This window comes from Rhinichthys klamathensis, unplaced genomic scaffold, assembly GCF_029890125.1.
Source record: "Rhinichthys klamathensis goyatoka isolate OS25496 unplaced genomic scaffold, OSU_Roscu_1.1 h1tg000040l_1, whole genome shotgun sequence".
Classification (NCBI taxonomy): Eukaryota; Metazoa; Chordata; class Actinopteri; order Cypriniformes; family Leuciscidae; genus Rhinichthys; species Rhinichthys klamathensis.
In genome coordinates, this window is record NW_026606587.1 from 3,928,950 (window position 1) to 3,949,974 (window position 21,025).

The 21,025-nt window shown below is 36.3% G+C and overlaps 1 protein-coding gene across 2 annotated transcripts; it reads left to right on the forward strand.

The window, feature by feature from the left end:
* The first annotated feature begins 1,541 nt into the window (after positions 1-1,541).
* On the forward strand, positions 1,542-19,972 carry csf1b (colony stimulating factor 1b (macrophage)). Of its 2 annotated transcripts, XM_056246661.1 has the most exons (10): positions 1,542-1,635; positions 1,791-1,904; positions 3,212-3,325; positions 3,451-3,513; positions 6,192-6,362; positions 10,628-10,814; positions 10,977-11,113; positions 18,681-18,727; positions 18,872-18,912; positions 19,904-19,972. In XM_056246661.1, the coding sequence occupies exons 2-10, from the start codon at positions 1,857-1,859 to the stop codon at positions 19,954-19,956; spliced, it is 861 nt and encodes a 286-aa protein (XP_056102636.1). In that variant the 5' UTR covers positions 1,542-1,635; positions 1,791-1,856; the 3' UTR covers positions 19,957-19,972. The 2 variants fall into 2 exon arrangements, with proteins under 2 accessions (XP_056102636.1, XP_056102635.1); XM_056246660.1 differs by lacking the exon at positions 1,542-1,635 and having other exon boundaries at positions 1,643-1,904.
* Positions 19,973-21,025: the final 1,053 nt, after the last annotated feature.

Consider the following 21,025-nt stretch of genomic DNA (forward strand, 5'->3'; position numbering starts at 1 on the left):
ATCTTTTTCGGCAGCACTTGATTCAGTAGAATTAACACTTTCTCTTCTCTTCTCTTCTATTCTAAAAAAAAAACAAAAACAAAAAAAAAACACTGCACTAAAATTAAACTGAGAGGGGTTATAGCACTTACGTATTGTTGTCCTTCTGTTAGTTTAACTGCTTCTATTGTTCTCATTTGTAAGTCGCTTTGGATAAAAGCGTCTGCTAAATGAATAAATGTAAATGTAAATGTAGATCCCAAGCTCCTTCGTTGCCGTTGGATTCGCCCAGCTCCCAAGCTCCTTCATTCCCACAGGTCCCGTCCAGCTTCCTACTTCCTCCTCTTCTGCATATTCCATTCAGGTTCTCAGCCCACCTACACTAGCTCCTTTTCAGCTCCTTTGGTGGCTCCGCCCAGCTACTCGGATCCACCTTTGGTCTGTCTTAAACTTCGCCTTGGTGTAAGGATCCCCTAGGTCCATCCCAGGCCTAAGAGCTCTAGACTCCACGTCCCAGACTCCACCTCGGCCTGTTGACCCATCCTTTCCTCTTTGGATCCACTCTTCCTTGGCTCTACCACAGTTTGTCATTCCTCAGGCTCCGCCGGGCTCCCGCATCCCTCCTTCTCCGCCTTGGTTAGTCATCACTCTTCCATCAGACTTCTGGGCCTCCAGCTACGCCTCGTCCCTTCACCCCTTCAGCTCCATTGGGCTCCCTCCGGCTTAACCATTGTCCTCGCTCCCACCATCTCGGACTGCTAAGCCCTGGATCGATTTTGCTAGTCTGCTTCTATGGTTACTTATTGATTTTTTTATTATGTGCACCTGTTCCTCATCTAGTTTCCTCTGTTTGTATATATATATATATATTTATATATGTTTCAGTTACTCTTTGTTGATTCTCATTTGCATTATGTGTGGTTTGTGTTGCTCTTATTGTTCTCCAAGTGATCTCCTGAATGTTTAGTTTTGTTTAATAAATACTTTATATTTTGGAAAAGTCCTTTTGTCTTCATCGTGTGTGTTGGCAACGACAGCATGACAGAACATAAATTCTTAAATCATACTTGCAGTCAATATTAAACATCACTAATTCATAAAACAGTTTTTCTTTCATGTCTCATGGGGCCCTGGAAATACCAGAATTTGTGATTGACACCTTGTTCTTTAATCTTGTCCAAGCCTGTGGTGAACATCGTCTTTCCCCCTCTCTTGAGAGCAATGACTTTTGCTCTGACAGTTAACATGTTAAGATGTCTCTCAGCATGCTTCAGAAGGTACAAATCTATCCCAGAAACATGGAGAACATCTGAGCATCAGCATACCTAAAGAAGAAAAGAAATAAAAAAAAGGTGTGAAAACAGACCACAAACAGGTAGATGGGTGAGTCACAGCGGGGTTTATGGGAAGGATAGAGAAAGATCCTGAGGCTGAAATAAAAAAATGGCTTGTGTCATGTTTAATACATGGGCATGCCAAGTAGTATATAAATTTAAAAAGACACGTGAGCAGGAAACCTTGCTTTCATAAAGCCATTATGAAATATGAGAACACAAGAAAAAGAGAGGACGAGAGAGGTGTGGGCATGAAAAGGCGGAGAAGAAGTTAATGAAAAAGACAAGGAGGGGGTGAAGCGAAGGGAAAGAGAGAGTTCCTGTGAGAAAATTCACTAGACACAAGTTGTTTAATCATTGTGCCCTGCTTAACAAGAATGTGCATTAAATTCAATGTCTGGGTCAGAGTGCTTTAATTTATATGGTGGATCGATTCCTTTATGAGCTTTTCTGTCATTCTGCTTCAACTCTTCACAGCAAAAAATCACCTGGATCTGCTCAAATGCATCTAATTGAGGATTGTAATCTTCTCCTGCTGGATCCATGAGCCAGATGAACAACCCTACACCCCTTCACTTCTACACAACTAAGGTAGGCTTGAAGGTCTTCAGTGGACCTCATGTGGTCTTTCTAAAAGCTGGAATCACCTCTCTTATTGATTTGATTTTGAATATGCAAAAGACAAGCAGCAATGTTTTTACTACACGTTATCATTTTCTGGAGTACAAGTATTTAGACTTTGTTAAGACGATTCAGGGGGGATGCAGTGGTAGTATTATATGCATTTCTTTACTCCAGGATGTCTAACATATTCTTAAAGATGCTTCTTTTGTAGAAATGTTCACATTCATTCATTTACGTCACCACACCCACTGATATGGTACATCTGCTTGTGCTGCATTTTCAATAGAGATTCTTTTTTACCTTCAATTCAACATAGCTAAAACATCTTTAAAAGGACAAAACACACTTTATTAAAATTGAACAATTGAGTTATTTCTACAGCCGTTTGCATTGTGTGTGTGTGTGTGTGTGTGTGTGTGTGTGTGTGTGTGTGTGTGTGTGTGTGTGTGTGTGTGTGTGTGTGTGTGTGTGTGTGTGTGTTAGTCAAAATCAATTACTAGCTTAAGATACGTTCCTTTTTTGTATTAATTGGCAGAAACATGACTGGACTGTGGTTAAATAAATCCCTCCAGATGAATCTTGATAAGGATTGAACACAAGTTATTGTTTAGTGTATGCTGGCTGTTAAAATGATGACATTCACTGCCTCAAATAAAAAGAACTTTCAAAAGAAACTTTTTAAAAAAATGGAGCAGATGCAGAAATGTCAAAAGCATCAGGATCCAGTGCTGACAGAAAGAAAGAAAGAAAGAAAGAAAGAAAGAAAGAAAGAAAGAAAGAAAGAAGAAAGAAAGAAAGAAAGAAAGAAAGAAAGAAAGAAAGAAAGAAAGAAAGAAAGAAAGAAAGAAAGAAAGAAAGAAAGAAAGAAAGAAATATTTGTAGTAAGGGAAGACAGCTGCCAGTGACATACCTGGCAAAAAAGACACATTTTTCATTTTAATTTTCCAACAATGAGCTCAACGTGCAAGAAAAAGCTTTCAAGACAATATATATGAAATATGTGTTTTTTATTTGAAAATCTTTGAAAATGTAATTTATTACTGTGATGCAAAGCTGAATTTTCATCATTACTCCAGTCTTCAGTGTCACATGATCCTTCAGAAATCATTCTAATATGCTGATTTGCAGCTCAAGAAACATTTATTATTATTATCAATGTTGAAAACGTTTTTTTTTTAGGAAACGCATTTATTTGAAATAGAATCTTTTGTAAAATGTAAATGTCTTTACTGTCACTTTTGATCACTTTTAGTTTTCTTTGCTCATCACTATAGGGGAAGAATGTGTGTGTTCTCATGCTACTGTGTGTTCCCCTCTCCATGATGGACATCCCTGGTCCTTGCAAACATGCCATAACCATGGACCACCTGCTTCAACTAAAACAACTGGTGAGGAATCACATCTCAATAAAGCTTCAAGGGATCATCCTTTGATTTTTTTTTTAAATGTGGCAGCTCAAAGCCTAGCAATGAATGTCTCCTAACTTTTCGTCTCATGTCTTTTTACTCTTCAGATCAGTAACCAGTTGCGGACTGGCTGTTCAATCACATATTCATTCATTGAAAGAAAACACCTGGTAAGAGCATCTTTAAAACATTGTCTCGCTCTACTTTTAAAACAATGTTTAAAAACAGGTTTGTTCTCTTTCCATAATACAAGATTCTATTCCAAAATCTTCTGTTTCATATCTGCCCTTGGAAATGCAGCAAAGTTGGAGGTGTGTTTTAGATTAGATGCTCACTCCAAAGTGTCATCACTCATAGATGAGATTTCCATTGTGGCATCCATGACATGGTTGAAATCAGCATGCATTTTGATGTAGATCTTTGACGTATCTGTTGGTACAATTTGTATGTAACAGTCTTTTTATTCTGTAGACAGTCCAAACTTCTGAACTTTGGTTTATTTATTTTTTAAATCTGAAGCATATTCAATAGGACCATATTACAGTAATCAGTGTTGAGGGTAACGTGTTACAGGTAATACGAGTTACGTAATCAGATAACTATTTTCAAGTAACTAGTAAAGGAACACATTACTTTTACATTTACAACAAAATATCTGAGTTACTTTTTGAAAGGTTTGTTTGAGCTGCACTCTCTACTGTACAGGCATGAATGAGCTAACACTCCTTCAGCCTGAGGAAACTTTCCCCAACACTGACAGTAACACTTTTACAATAAGGTCCTATTAGTTAACATTAACAAACAATAAGAAATACATTTAGTACAGTTTTTATTAATCTTTTTGAACATTAGTTAATAAAAGCATTGTTAGCACATTGATTTTCACATTGCACACATTAAGGTCCATAGAATAATAGTATTAACGTATACATACAACTTACCTGTATCCCACCTCAATAGCAGAAAAGGTGTTTTGCAATACAACATGAACACAATGCATTGTGCATTATACCTAACAATTTTTTTTGTTAATGTAAGTACAAAAAGCTGCACCCCAGTTCAGAGGCTGCATCCTTCCATTTGTCAAACTAATGTTAACAAATGGAAACTTATTGTAAAGTGTTACCCATATTCAGCTGTGGATTGTCTGTAAAAGCAGATGGGGCAGGGTCCCACTAAAATATTTATCCAAACATAGACCTCTATATACACTAAATTAATAATAAATTGTAAATGTGTTCAGCATTCTGCAACAAATATTTTTCAGATTTTCTAGACTATTTTAAAGGGGTCATGAACTGCATTGTTTTATTGTTTTTTAATGTTTCCTGGGGTGCACTTATAATGTGTAAATTTAGAAATAAAAGGCATTTTCCCTACCCTGGTTTTAGCCCTCTGATTTTGAAGGGGCGTGTCTGCTGTGAGACTTCATTGTAAACGCTCAGTGCTGTGATTGGCTAACATCTTTGCATATGAAATAAGTATTACATGTGGAAATCTCTCAAAAACATTTAGCACGTTTTTACTATTACAGCTCTCAAGATTAACTAATTGAGAAAGGTGTTGATTATAGCATTATATTTAGATCTAGATCGTGGCATGAAAGGTTGCAGTGATCCATATTATAGCTGATCACAGACATGTTGAGAGCATGAATGCAGTGATCTCGTCATTGCAACTCGATTTCGGCACTCTATCGAATGCTTTCATCATAACTAACTGTGCAAACCATGGTGAAAAAATGATTTAAATAAGAGATTCATTGATTATAACAGGAGTTTTGGTGCGAATCCAGAACTCAGTCACTGATAAACTCGCGCTGTTTGATTGATAGCTCTAGCGATTGTACAGGGAGCATTCTTTGATCGCTTTCTATATATAATTTAATCACAGTTTAAATAACAGATTATTTTCATCCTACTAAGAGAAACAATCTGAAGTTGCCCTTTTAGTCACTGTCACTGGTTTGATTAACTGATACATCTGACTGTACATGAATCATTACATATCAGAAATCACTGGTCACAGATCACGCGTTAGAATTAACACGTTACTTACATGTTGTGGCAATATTGTCAAGTTCATATCATAAAAGTCTGTTTGCAAAGCCTGCTCCGAAATTGAGACTGATTTACCAAAGAATCCACAGTAAAATGGACTGAAAAAATAAATAATGCTCAACTGAGACATTCACAATGTTGAAAATAAATGACCACATTACTACATAATTTTTAGTCCAGTAATCCTGTATCGCTCCTCTCTCCTCGTCATCTCACTAACACGCCAGTGGGCGGAGCCAAACTTGCAATGATGAAGTAGGTGTTGATCCTCTTCTGCAGAGCGTGGTCATGTGAATAGCCTTTTTACACAGTAGTTCTATTGTGTTTGTTTTATGTTTGTTCTGAGAATAGACATGACTTTGTTTCCCTCATTAGAATTCCTACACAACTTGCAACATACTAAAACATCATTCGGAGACAATAAATACTATATTAAGGTGATTCTAAGATGGCATTCTATGCGTTAGTCGTGTGCATTAAAGTATGTCAATCATCATTAGATTTCTCCCAAAAGTGCGTATGATGTGTTCAGTGATATAAAGCTCACAAATTGTTTATCATAATAGCTAAGATCCAGAATCTGCCCGACCTAAATTTACGGCCAGGAACCGCTACGGCCCATATTACAGAAAATTATCCACAAAGTATGTTGATTTCTCCAGCAAAACCAAAGCCAGCTGCCTTATCTCTTTTGAAAGCAAAGTTAAGTACACGTGCTAATGTGCCAGATTTTATTCTCCAGTTGTCGCCAACCTGTTTCTTACTGTTTCTCCTTCTTTGTTCTTTAGAGCGTGGTGTGTTATGTGAAGGCTACTTTGCCAAGGGTGCTTGAACTGTTCAACGTCCACTTCAAATATGTGCGGGGCTCAGGAAGTGCTCAAGCAGTGGTCTCCATACAGAACCTCATTCTCAACATCTACTCCCAACACTGCATACCTTTACTGAATGAAGAACTGGAGGTGTTTGCACTCACACTCACATATCTTGATCTCAGGGACAAAAAAGTAGGCTTCTCTAGGCTACTTTAAAATTAGTTCATAATTGTCAGGGAAAAAAAATAAGAAAAAAATGTGGTAACACTTTACAATGAGGTTCAATTTCACTATTAAAAATAAAATGTTCTTTATTGGCATTGATTGTTCCATTAAGAACCTTTAACATGGAATCCGTCCACTGCACAAAAGGTTTATGATAGTGGTAAAAGGTTCTTTGGATTTTTATGATGTTTTTTTATTTTTATTATGTAGTTAACATATTACACAGCTCTCTGGAATGCTCCATTCTGATTGGTTCATCACTGCGTTCAGAGGTCTGATATTTTCTAATCACCATACATCAGTCACCCATCTGGTAACTGAAACTGGTGTCTCTTTAATCACACCATGGACTCTCACTTCATACAAATGCAACTGGCAGCATCTTGAGTCTGTTATTGATTGGCGTGTAAATTACTCTTTTTTATATATTACTGCGCTGCTTAGTTGCAGTGTTCGTCTTGCTCAAATATCAGCATGGTAGCAAAATTGATAATAGTTCGAATAGACTGTTGTCTAAAAATCAATAAGTAACTTGCAATTTAGGTTCAGATGAAAATATTTCCAAGCAAAGCCACATTACTTTTTTAAGGAATCATATGAGTCAATGATTCAATGACCCTTTTGTTCCTAAATGAATCAACCGTTTTGAAAGAATTGGTTGAATGATTGATTCAATGACTCACTTATAAAGACAGTGACTTGCGTTGCCACCAACTTAGTTACATGTACAGTATATATGTATCATTTAATATTTCTTATTAAAAATTGTATATTTAAAACAATCTCATAATATTATGTATGCAATTGTAATTGCAGTGTAGATACATTCATGGATTAAAGTTAAGTTGCATACTAAGTTGCATTAAAGGGTTAGTTCACCAAAAAATTTAAATTCCGTCATTTCCGTCACCCTCATGTCGTTCCAAACCTGAAAGACCATCGTTCATCTTCGGAACACAAATTAAGATATACGAGCTTTCTGATCCCTCCATTGACAGCAACGTTCATTTGACTCCATTGGTTCAAATGTAATGTTATTAAGCGACGAGAATACTTTTTGTGCGCATAAATAAATAAATAACGACTTTATTAATTAATTTCTTCTCTTCTGTGTCAGATCTCCTACGTTTTTCATGTTGTAAACACAGTACAGCACTTCCATTTTCTACACCAGAATGCCGCCTCACTATTGGCCGACGCTGGTCACATGAGCACCATGACACATACGTGTGATGCTGACCCAGGAGTCAGCCAATAGTGAGGCGGCGTTCTGATGTAGAACCCGGAAGCACTGCACTGTTTACACTATGTCAACCGCGTAGGAGAATGACGTGGAAGAGATTGTTGAATAAAGTCGTTATTTTGGGGGGTTTTGCACACAAAAATATTCTTGTTGCTTCATAACATTACATTTGAACCACTGGAGTCACATGGACTATTTTATAATGTCTTTACTACCTTTCTGGGCCTTGAAAGTTGCAATGACGTTGCTGTCTATGGAGGGATCAAAAAGCTCTTGGATTTCATAAAAAATATCTTAATTTGTGTTCCGAAGATGAATGAAGGTCTTACAGGTTTGGAACAACATGAGGGTTAGTAATTAATGACAGAATATTCATTTTTGGGTGAACTAACCCTTTAATCACTGTCTATTTTCCTTTACTTAATAAATGCTATAAAATAAGGCTATTGTTCATTGCATTACCAATTGTTAATGTATATACTCTTCATGTAAAGTGTTATCCACTTTTTAAAGGAATCCAACATTAAAAATCTATTGGTAGGCTGTAGAAATTAACATTTACCAAGCAAGATTAATTAATGATAAAAAAATGTGGGGTTACACTTTATTTTAAGGTATCCGTGTTACAGTGTAGTTATGCATTTAAGTACAGTGTAATAATGATTAACTACATGTACTTACTATAGGGTTAGGGTTAGGATTGGGGTTTGGTTTAGGGTTAGTTGCATGTAATTATGCATAATTTATAGTTATATAGTAACTACATGTAACGTGTAACAAGGACACTGTGAAAAAAGTATTGTTCACTGGTGGTTCATTTTGCCCATTGCATTAACTAATTTTTCACCATCTTATTGTAAAGTGTTAGATTGCAAGACAGAGAATCTTGAAGGCCTACATTTCTTTTGGCAGTCTGATATGGCAGGTTTGCTTGATTTTGGTCTGCACAATTGGAATTGCATAAATCGCAGAAGCACTTCAAGAGTGTTTGTATGTATATGTGAGTTTAGTCTTTTGTGAAACCACAAACAGATTTGAAATGCTCAGGGGTCACATTTCAAAAGTAGCAGTCTGGAGTTGGTTGTGTTTTCTATATAATGTTGCGATATGAAAGACTGAAACTGATCCACTCTTTGATGAAATGTATTCAGAGACATCACTCAAGCACAAATGTTGGTCCATATCTTTGATCAAATCTGCACTCCTCATATGTTCTTGTCGTGAGAGCCACAGATCTCCAGTAAAACCCTTAGAAGTCCTACAGCAATGTAAAGATGTCTGAGGATATATTAGTTTTTTCTTATAGCTTATAAAGCTAGTTGAGCATTGTTAATTGGTTTACTTACAACCCTGTCACATTTGTAGTCATTTTCATTTATTTAAAAAAATATTTCTTCAAATCCACTTGAGAATTTTTCCATCTGGCAGCTGGTGTCGTATATCATCGGTGCGTGAGAAATGTGGTTTCAAGTACAAAAAGTAAAAAGAAGTCATGCTGTCTCTTTGTTATAGTTGTACTGTGAAAAAGGCATCGTTACAGCCTCTGTACCTGCTTTCAACCTAATTTTTTCTTTTCTAATAAGCTTTTGGTGATTTATTGACAATGTCATTACTAACATGCACTAGTGTGGCATGAGGCAAAAACTCTTTCAGCACCCTCTTCATTCAAATATAATCTCTCATGGCATGAAGAAAAGCATGTGGATTATAGGATCCATTCAAACTACACTTGAGGAAACGGTTATCTCTAGCTTTGCTGAAGATAATACTGAAAAACAATTTGAAAAACTTGTCTTGACTTGACTAAGAAAGACTTGACTTAACTTGCGTGAGCATTTCCAACATTCATACGGATTCCCCATTCAGATCAAAGGAGAAACATATTGAGGCCAATTTTTAAACCTGCTACGCACTTGACAAATTGAACTTCAAACTTTTTTTTTTTCATGTTTGAATTCAGCTTTGGTGATCATAAGAGACTTCAAAAACATTAAACATAAAACAATAAAAAATAAAAACATTTGAATGGTTGTGTAATGCACACTATGATAATGCTATATATATATATATATATACTTTAGATATCTGTAATAAATATATTACTAAACAAATTATTTTATATTTTTAAACTATTTTATTTAAAAAATATAATTCACTAAAAAAACTGTATTATTGTTTCACTCATATTAAAATCAGATAGGTGAACTTCAGAGTGATTTTTTAAAACACTTAAGTCTTAACAACACCTTTATTTGTAATCTCATAATTACTTCTATTCATTGAAATATTTGACTTTGAAACTTTACTGCTGAATGTGCTGAAATATACTTTAATGTAATTTATATTGAAACTATTGTCAAGTATTTCAATAAGTGCACATTTGTTGTTTATTTAAAATATATGAACTTTACAGGTAATATGAAATAACACTTTACACGTTTAATTCGGTAGTCAACATATCAAAATAAGTGTACTTTAAAGCAGGACAAAAAATATTTAAACATAATGGTTTTAATTTGACATGAAGAGTATTAAGTGTGTTAAAAAAACTGTTATGAAAGTGAATACTCTCTTTAAGTACACTTAAGTTGCCTTTTTCATTATTATATAATCTGCAAGTATAGTTTTTTTTAAAGTACTTAAGATTTGAAGTAGACCACAAGTGCACATTCAATTCAAGTAAACACACTTCTTTTTCACAAGGGATGGACCACATTTATGATACTTTGATGGTACTACTGTGTTCTTTTTGAAGCTTGAGAGCTTTGTGTATGTTAAAAAAGAGAAAGTAGTGGTTTCAGAACAACATGAGGTTGAGTAGATGATGACAGAATTGACATTTTTATGTGAAATATCCCTGTAGGATCCACAATGTTAAATTACAGTTGAACCCCATCTCTCAGCATTTATTTGTTGGTTTTTCTTTCACTCTGACTCTCTGCAGGAGGACCCTGTAGCATTCGAGAGGCAGTACAATGAGACTCCAGTCCAGGCACTTCAAAGAGTCGAGGAGGTTCTGTCCCTCTACTTGCACCTCATCACATCCACTAACACTCCTGTTAACTGGACCTGCGAGCAAGAGTACAACATCAATGTACCTCCTACTGAGACACCGCTAACCACTAGCACAGGTGATTGCACACACACATACATTAGTCTACAACTCTACATGAAAAAGAAACAGGTACAGTACACTAGTGAAGCTGTAGGCAAGACAGATGCTTTTCAAACACACACACACACACACACAGCCCTCCATCAATGATTAAAGCCACATGTTTGTCCTTTGAAAGAGGTTGCGGTGGGATTATCCAGGCAAGCTCCTCAGGGGTCCTCCAGTGATGATTTCTACAGACTGGGCTTCATTGTGGTCTCCATCTGTGGAGGATTTCTTTTCCTTCTCACTGCCTACTGCCTCCTAGAGAGAAAGGTATGCCATTCCTCCATAAATGCCGTAAGAGCATTTTTACTTGGGTCCAAACTCCAAAGCTTTTATGTACACAATTTGTTATAATGTTGTAAGTTTCCATAAGGTCAGACAGGCAAAGTATTGTCCTTCATGATTGTCAGCAGCATTTTATATGGATAAAGTCACTTGTTCTGGTGCTTTTGTTGAAGTATTTTGATGACAGGTAGTGACAAACACATTTCCAAGTTATTTCAAAGACTTGGCAATATTCTGATAGGCCTAGTGCTTCACGATGAAAGACCTCCAGCCAGCACAATGTGCTTCACCTCAATCTGGTATTGATTTGTGATGGTGTGTGTGTGTCTAACGCTGAGTATTTACAGCGCCCTTAAGTCTTTTAATTTTTATTCGTTGCAAAAATTAAACTAAGTCTCTTTGGCTAAATGTCTACCAGACTCTGAACAATTGCTCCAGGTTGTTGGGGGGAGGGGGGATGCGTCCTAAATGGGATACTCTCTTGAGTATAGGTACTTATTTTGAAAAAGTACTTTGAATGCTCTAAAAAAACTCGTATGTTCTATAGGTCTGAAGGATCATGAATGTAATCCGGATGTACTACATTGGCCATGTTGCCATTATCATGTGACCAGTGTTGGGTTTAATGCATTGCTAAATAATGAATGAATGTAATTTAATTACTTTCCCCTTGAAAAAGTAAAGTAAGTGTATCTCTTCATTTTTCTGTAATTTAAAGTTACTTCTGATGTAATTGTATTAGATAAGAAATAAATAAAAATAAGACTACAGAACAATTCTATGTAAAACAATAGTGGATTTAACGTATACATTTAAAGTTTAATGTTAAAATGTATGTTTTTAATGTACCGTTCTCCCTTTATTTACTTTGGTCTTTTATGCAATTTTAAATTATTTATTTGAAAGAATTAAAAGACCAGTTTCATGTCTATTCTTTTATGGTTCAACTGGTCAAGTTTGATATGGGCAATGAACAATGAATAAACAATAAACAATGAATAAACAATAAACACTGTTGTAATTAGTAGATAATTAATTACTTTTTTTACAGTAACTTACCCTGCACTAAATGTGATACCAGTGTCAGTTGCGTTGCTTCACTGCCATTAATAAGTCCTCTTCCGTGTCCTCATGTCAAGTCAAGTCACCTTTATTTATATAGCGCTTTTTACAATACATATTGTATCAAAGCAGCTTCACAGTGATAACATGAAAATAATACAACAAAGTTTGTTTCTAGAAGAAAATTGCGTCAACGTCCACCTTAAGTAAGGCAGATCAACAATATTGTTGAATATTAAATGTCCCCAACTAAGCAAGCCAAAAGCCAAGGCAACAGTGGCAAGGAACCAAAACTCCATCAGGTGACAAAATGGAGAAAAAAACCTTGGGAGCAACCAGACTCAGTCGGGGGCCAGTTCTCCTATGGCCAACGAAGCAACAGTGTATGATTCAGGCAGCATTACAAGTCAGATTGGATCAGAACATTTAGAGTATTTATCCATTTCCATCTGTTTGGAAGTCGAAGTAATCACGCCGGTATGGAGACGAGTTGTTGAGGATCAGTGCCGATGGCTGTCGTGTCGATGAGGCCTTCACAGGGCTGATGAGGCTGGCACTTCAGGATGAGTTGGGATGGGTCCAGGCGCAGGTCCACCATAGAGGGTCCCTCGGGATAAACAGAGAGACTAATATTAGCGTAGACGCCATCCTTCTTATGATGTACCAAGTACATCAGGATTTACGGGACGTGTTCCCGGTTCCGGCTGATCTAAATTATGCAGCCTAATTTTGAATTAAGGAAGTGTGTTATGTGTATGCTAGGCCAAAGAGATGTGTTTTTAGTCTAGATTTGAACTGATAGAGTGTGTCTGCTTCCCGGACAATGTTAGGAAAATTGTTACAGAGTGTTGGTGCTAAATAGGAAAAGGATCTACCGCCTGCAGTCGATTTTGATATTCTAGGTATTATCAACTGGACGGAATTTCGAGAACGCAATTGGCGTGAAGGACTATAATGCGTTAAGAGCTCGCTCAAGTACTGGGAGCTAAACCATTTAGTGCTTTGTAAGTAATCAGCAATATTTAAAAATGTATACGATGTTTAATAGGCAGCCAATGCAGTGTTGACAGAACCGGGCTAATATGGTCATATTTCCTGGTTCTGGTAAGAACTCGAGCTGCTGCGTTTTGAACTAGCTGTAGTTTGTTTATTAAGCGTGCAGGGCAACCACCCAGTAGAGCATTACAATAATCTAGTCTTGATGTCATGAACGCATGAACTAATTGTTCCGCATTTGTCAATGAGAGCATATGGCGTAATTTAGATATATTTTTAAGACGGAAAAATGCGATTTTACAGATACTAGACACGTGATTTTCAAATGAAAGATTGGCATCAAAGAGCACACCCAGGTTCCTAACCAACGAACAAAGACTTAAAAGAGCAGCCATCAAGTGTTAGACAGTATTCTAGGTTATTACGTGTGGAAGTTTTTTGTCCAATAATTAGAATCTCTGTTTTTTTGAGAATTTAGTGGTAGGAAATTACTAGTCATCCAATTTTTTATATCAGCTATGCATTCCGTTAATTTTGTGAATTGGTAAGTTTCGTTAGGTTTTGAAGAAATATACAGCTGAGTATCATCGGCATAACAGTGAAAGCTAATTCCATGTTTCCCAATGATATCTCCTAATGGTAGCATGTACAGAGTGAACAGCAGCGGTCCTAGTACTGAGCCTTGTGGTACTCCATACTGAACTTGTGATCGATAAGACATCTCTTCATTTACTGCTACAAACTGATAACGGTCAGATAAGTATGATTTAAACCATGCTAATGCAATTCCACTAATGCCAACATAGTTTTCTAGTCTATTTAAAAGAATGTTGTGGTCAATTGTGTCAAATGCAGCACTAAGATCAAGTAACACTAATAGAGAGATACAAACCGTGATCGGATGATAAGAGCAAATCATTTGTGACTCTGATGAGAGCTGTCTCGGTACTATGGTATGGTCTAAATCCGGACTGAAAATCCTCGCAGATATCATTTCTTTCAAGAAAGGAACACAGTTGTAAGGATACTGCTTTTTCAAGTATCTTTGACAGAAAAGGCAGGTTCGAGATCGGCCTGTAATTGACTAATTTTGTATGATCAAGTTGCGTTTTTTTAACAAGCGGTTTTATCATAGCCAGCTTAAAGGTTTTTGGCACGTATCCTAGAGACAAAGACGAATTAATGATATTAAGAAGAGGATCTATGACATCCGGAAGCATCTCTTTCAGTAGCTTAGTCGGAATAGGGTCTAACTGTAACGATGCGGGAAGAATGAAGCGGGAAGAATTAAGCGAGAAGTGAATCCAATTGCAAGCACATTTATTAACAAAACAAACAAACAAAAGAAAGAAAGAAACTCAGACCAGGAACACGGAAACAGCAACCATTACAACATTAAGAACTCACAAGGACCAAACTAAAACACAGGGCTTAAATACAGAGGACCGGGTGAGTGAAACAAGACACAGCTGGGCAATTAACTAAGAACACAGGTGGAAAACATGAACACAAACGAGGAGCGGGAAAACTAGACAGGACTAAACCAAATACACAATAATGGGGGGAACACAAGACAGACAGGAGCAAGACATGAACCCACACCGTGACACTAACATACAAGTTGTTGATTTAGATGAATTAACGAGTTTGCAAAATTCTTCCTCTCCTATAGCAGCAAATGAACCAAATTTTTCCTCAGGGAGACTACAATGCACTCCCTGATGCGATACTGTAGTAGACGGTTGCATAGTTATAATTTTGTCCCTGATATTATCAATCTTATAAGTGAAGAAGTTCATAAAGTCATTACTGCTGTGTTGCTTGGACACTTCTGGGCTTGAAGCTTTCTTTTTCGTTAGTTTAGCCACTGTTTCAAATAGATACCTAGGATTATGTTTATTTTCTTCTAATAGGGTTGAAAAATAAGCAGATCTAGCAGTTTTTAAGGCCTCTCTGTATGCAATCGAGCTCTCCTTCCATGAAATCCAAAATACCTCTAGTTTAGTTTTCTTCCAGCTACGCTCCATTTTTCTGGCTGCTCTCTTAAGGGCCTGGGTGTGCTCGTTGTACCACGGCGTTGGACTATTTTCTTTAATCTTCTTTAAGCGCAACGGAGCAACTGCGCCTAAAGTCCTGGAAAATAGAGAGTTAAAAGTTTCTGTCACAATATCGAGTTCTTCTAAGCTATCCGGGATGCTGAGATGATGAAACTGATTAGGAAGATTATTGATAAAGCAATCTTTAGTGGCAGAAATTATAGGTCTAACATATTTATAACACGGAGTCGGCTTTGCTGCTTTGGCTAAGTGAAGTTTACATGAGACTAGAATAGATAATGATCTGAGATGTCATCGCTCTGCTGCAGAATTTCAACGGCATCAACATCTATTCCATGTAATAGTATTAGATCTAGAGTATGATTATGACGATTAGTAGGTCCTGACACGTGATGTCTAGCTCCAATTGAGTTTACAATGTCTTTAAATGCCAATCCCAATGCATCTTTTTCATTATCTACATGTATATTAAAATCACCAACAATTAGTACTTTATCTGCAGCCAGTACTAACTCTGATAGAAAGTCCGCAAATTCTTTGATAAAATCTTTATGGTACCCTGGTGGCCTGTATACAGTAGCCAGCAGAATTCTCAAACGTGATTTATCATTCACACTATATATTTTTACATTAAGCACCAATACTTCAAAAGAAGTATATTTAAAACTAGATTTCTTAGTGGTTTTCAAGATATTACTATAAATTACAGCAACACCTCCCCCTTTGCCTTTCAGACGAGGTTCATGTTTATAACTGTAATCTTGTGGGGTTGACTCATTTAAAGTAATGTAATCGTTTGGTTTTAGCCAGGTTTCTGTCAAACACAGCACATCTAGATTACAATCTGAAATCATATCATTAACTATGAGCGATTTTGAAGTAAGGGATCGAATATTCAGCAACCCAAGCTTTATCATTTGCTCATCTGTATTATATCTGTTTTTTATTTGTTGAACATCTATTACATTTTTAATCTGACGTTTTTAGGATATCCAAATTCGGGGAACAGACACAGTCTCTACATGATATCTAGGTGAAAGAGCCTCTATGTGATGGGATTTATCTGACCTTGGTGACACGAGGCCGCTAGCAGACGGTCGGTTTAGCCAGTCTGTCTGCTTCCTGACCTGGTGCCAAATTTGTCATGTTTTAGCTCTAAGACTATGAGCCAAATTACTAGAGAGAAGAGCAACACCATCCCAGGAGGGATGAATACCATCTCTTTCAACAGGTCAGGCTTGCCCCAAAATTTTTTCCAATTGTCTATGAATTCTACATTATTTTGCGGACACCACTCAGACAACCAGCGATTTAGTGAACACAATCTACTAACTATCTCATCACTCCTGCGAACCGGAAGGGGGCTAGAGCAAATTACAGTGCCTGACATCGTACTTGCGAGTTCACACACCTCTTTAATATTAATTTTAAATTTAATTGTCGAACATCATTAGTGCCGACATGAATAATGATCTTAGAGAATTTACGATTAGCATTAGCCAGCACTTTTAAATTTGCTTTGATGTCAGGCGCTCTGGCTCTCGGCAAACATGTGACTATGGTGGCTGGTGTCTCTATTTTCAAGTTCCGTGTGATCGAATCACCAAATACCAGGGCACAATCAACAGAATTCTCAGTGGGTGTTTCACTGAGTGGGGCAAATCGATTTGTTATGGGAATCGGAACGGAAGAGTGGCTCTTTGATCCGCGACTAGAGCAGCGATCCCTAACTGTTACCCATCTGCCTGGCTGCACGGGCTCTACTTCAGCCGGAACCGAATCATGGCTGAAGTAAAGAGTTCACTATGCATTCAAAATACTATCTAAAGATCTAGCATTCTTACCATCCTCATTTAAAGTTTGTATGTGTGTCTCTAGTTCTGAAATCTTCTCCGTCAGCCTGACTGTCTCCTTGCATTTATCAGATATAAATCCTATATTGCCATCGGAGAAGGCTATACTAAACATATGACATGTGACACAGGTGACAATAACAGGACAAGACATTTCTCACCGTGTTTGTTGACTGATTCTTACTCATCGTGTTTGTTGACTGGTTCTTACTCACTTGCGCTTTTTCTGAACTCAAAGGCGCGTGCGCGCGAGAGAAAATAAAAAAATAAATAAATGAGCGCACGGGTGGCGCGTTAACAGGCTAGCGAGTTACCAGTGTGTTGTGCTAACAATAACGGAAGCTAGCGGTGTAAGGTTAATCTGAGATGTTGGGTAAGATGTATTTAGTAGTATAAACAACTAGAAATGATGGTTCAAAACAGAAAGAAATACGAAGGTAATACGAGGTTTAGACGGAGCGTCTAAATAGGATAGTAAAGTGTCCATCGTATGCACACTTCAGTATCTTGCCGGGAGTAGTAGGTCATCCGGGTACATTTTGCTTATTCCTTTATGAGTACTGTGATTTTTGAACATACCATACTGTTTTTCGCATACTAAAAGTATGTGATTTCAAACACAGCCATAAGTCAGTTATTTAGAAGGTGCTCTAGCAATATATGTTAGTTCCCTCTGACGAAAAGCAGCACCACATGATGCTATTATCACCTTACTGAAGTTCTCTATAGATTATAGAGGCATTGCTCCTCAGGTCTGACTGTGAATTTCGGCTTAAAAGGTTCATATCCTAATCTAAATAAACAATCTTTTTCCACTTTGGAATAGGATCCCTTGTGAAAAAGAGGTGCACTTAATTCTGTAGAATGTGTTCTTGTTGTGTACTTCAAATCCTAAAAGTGTAGGTCTATATATATTTTAAAATCTGTACTGTATAGATAATGTTAATGAAATAAAAGGCAACTTATGCGTAGAGAGTACACTTTAATGACTATGTTTTGTAACAAGTTTTACTTTAAAGTACATTTTAAATCATTATGTTTTAATAATCTTTTGTCATGTGGTCATGCACACTAAGTACACACACTGACTTGTCAGTTAAACCCATTAGCCCCAGCTGGTAGATATTGTAACTACACCATCTGGCAGAAAAATCATTATTCTCTATTGACAGCCATTCAAATGTCACATTGTAATAATAAATAATAATCAAAAAATAAATAAAATGTTTTATTATATTAGTAGGCTAGATCTTTTGCCAGTGGCCGGTGCTTGTAGGCCTCTTAATAGCGTGAAATGAATTTGGAATAGATATTTATTAATGTCAGCTGTCTTGTTAAAAAGGAAAACTGGAGGCAGAAATATCTTGAAGCAAACAAAATGTGAAGGATTTTTCTCATATCTTACATTCATCATCATTAGGTCAGCTATGCTTACATAGTAGTACATCGAACCTCACACTTAAACTGTAACTGGTTTTAAAAAGAGTAACAAAAAGCAAGAAGTAAAAAAAGAAAAGAGTATTTGTTGAATGTGTGACATCATTCATGCATGTAATTTCATCTGTAATTCTGTTTCCACAACAGAAGCTGCAACGCCAGCTTCACAGAACAAGAATTTCATCGGACTGGGGGTAACTTTGTCTTTTATCTTACCTATTTTTGCTGTACAATGTTTTAATGTTGGCATACACACTGTATATATTTAAATGCTTTGTATGACCTATTACATAAAACAAATCTATGCATATAGCAAAAATCTAAATTTCTCTTTACAGATTACAAGTTGTCCAAAACTTTGAAATCCAAGAGGAAGTATGTAAGTATTTGATTTTTAATCCTTGCTTGATTTTGCATCAATGTCAAAATTGACAATAAAAGTAAATGAATAGCCTACCTATAAACATCCCCCAATACTTAGAATAGAAATATGATACTTGGTTTGGTATTTGAAAGTAATGAACTTTGGGTAATGCTAAAGGATACATTCCTTCACTTAAAAAAAAATAATTCTGTCAACATTTACTCACCCTCAAGTTGTAAAAAAATATATATTTTGAAGAATGTCAGTAACCAAACAGTTGATGGTCCTTATAGACTTCCACAGTATTTTTTGTATATTGAATGGGGCCCATCAACTGTCTGGTTATGAACATTCTTCAAAATATCTTCTTTTGTGTTCAGCAGAAGAAAGAAATCTTTGTTTTGGAACAACTTGAGGGTGAGTAAATGTTGACAGAATGTTTTTAAGTGAACTATTACTTTAATGTACATAATTTCAGATATTATCTTCAGCACAAAATCAATTGAGATCAGTAGAGGTCAGATGCCCTTGGAAGGACATTAAACATCTTGTATATTGCAAGCAAGTGATGAAAAACAAGGTAAAAAAAGGAAAAGAAAAACCTTGGTTGAACATTTTGACATAAACTGGGGAACTGCAGGACGTTCAGTGAATGTTCTTGATGAAAAGCTAATAATTAACTAAGTTATTAAAATGTAAAATAAATATAAATAATTAAAAAATGAAAATAAAACACAAAAAGCATTAAATTAAATGTAAATATTGAAGGGGGTACTTGAAATAAATATTTTTGACTGACAAGAAAAAAATGAAACGACAAACAAGCCTCTAGTCTAGAGAATGAATTATTATAACAATGATAAACTGATAGACCTACACACACACACACACACACTGTACTCAACGTCTTGTCAAACTACTCAGTACTCTCAGCATTCAGATCGTTGACATTATGAAAAATGCAGATGTGCTCATATACTTGCTTCTCCTTTCTCATCTTGTGTAGACCAGACTGACCGACGGAAAGCGCTTGGCTCACACCTCTCCACTGCCTTCTAACTGATTCTCGAGTGGAGAAAAGCCTTTACGCTTTAGGAAGACCACGACATGACATCACCAGACGAAGTTTCCAACAGCAGAGGAAACAGACTTAAGATATACTTCTAATTATTTGTTATACACCTTGGGCCTTGTACATATGTAAATATGCATATTGTTACAAACATCTATTTCTGGACTACTGGAAAAGTCAAAGTATTGCATGCTCAGTAATGCTACAGTTACATCAATCCACAAAGCACCTGTAAATCAGTCAATCATATTTTGTTTCAAAATTGGTTTCAGTTGTCAGTATAATGCTGTTATTGTTCATATGTGGGCAGTATCTTACAGTAAAGGCTTCATTTGGTAATACACAACTTTTTTTTTTTTTTTTTTACATTTCCTTCAATTTCCATATACATTTTACATTTTAAAGAGGTTTAAGGGTTGAGCTAAAATTGTGTGAAAACAATTATTAGTCAAAATACTCCAGATAACACTCAAGATACTCCAGATAACATATCTGGCATATTTTCCAAAAAAAGGTCAAAAGGTTATTTTAGGAGAGCAGTTTTGCTCGTTTATAGATTTGTATACTTTTTAAAATAAAAATTCTTTATAGCATCAATGGTTCCATTAAGAACCTTTAACATCCATGTAACTTAGCAATTCACAAAAGGTTCTTTATAGTGGAAAAAGGTTCTTTAGATTATTAAAATGTTCTTCACTAAGAAAAAAAAATGGTTCTTTTAAGAACTGATCACTGAAAAGTTATTTGGGGAACCAAAAATCGCTGCTAAGCTTGCTTTATATAGGCTAAGTGTAGCGTATGGGAACTTTAATGTGGTTTAGGACAAAGCCACAGAAAGCCAAAATCCATGCAGGATAGCATAATATACTATAAAGGAACAGAAGAAAACAATTCCAGACATGGATGTTTCCGGTCGACCCACTTGGGCGTTTTCATTTGCATTTTGTTTCTGTCTGGAGTGTGTGTCACTGTTTGGCTTAGCATTAAACACTCAAAGGCTTCTCTCGAAATCAAAAACAAGGAAATGTGGGAGAGATTTTCGGACGTCTGCTAATG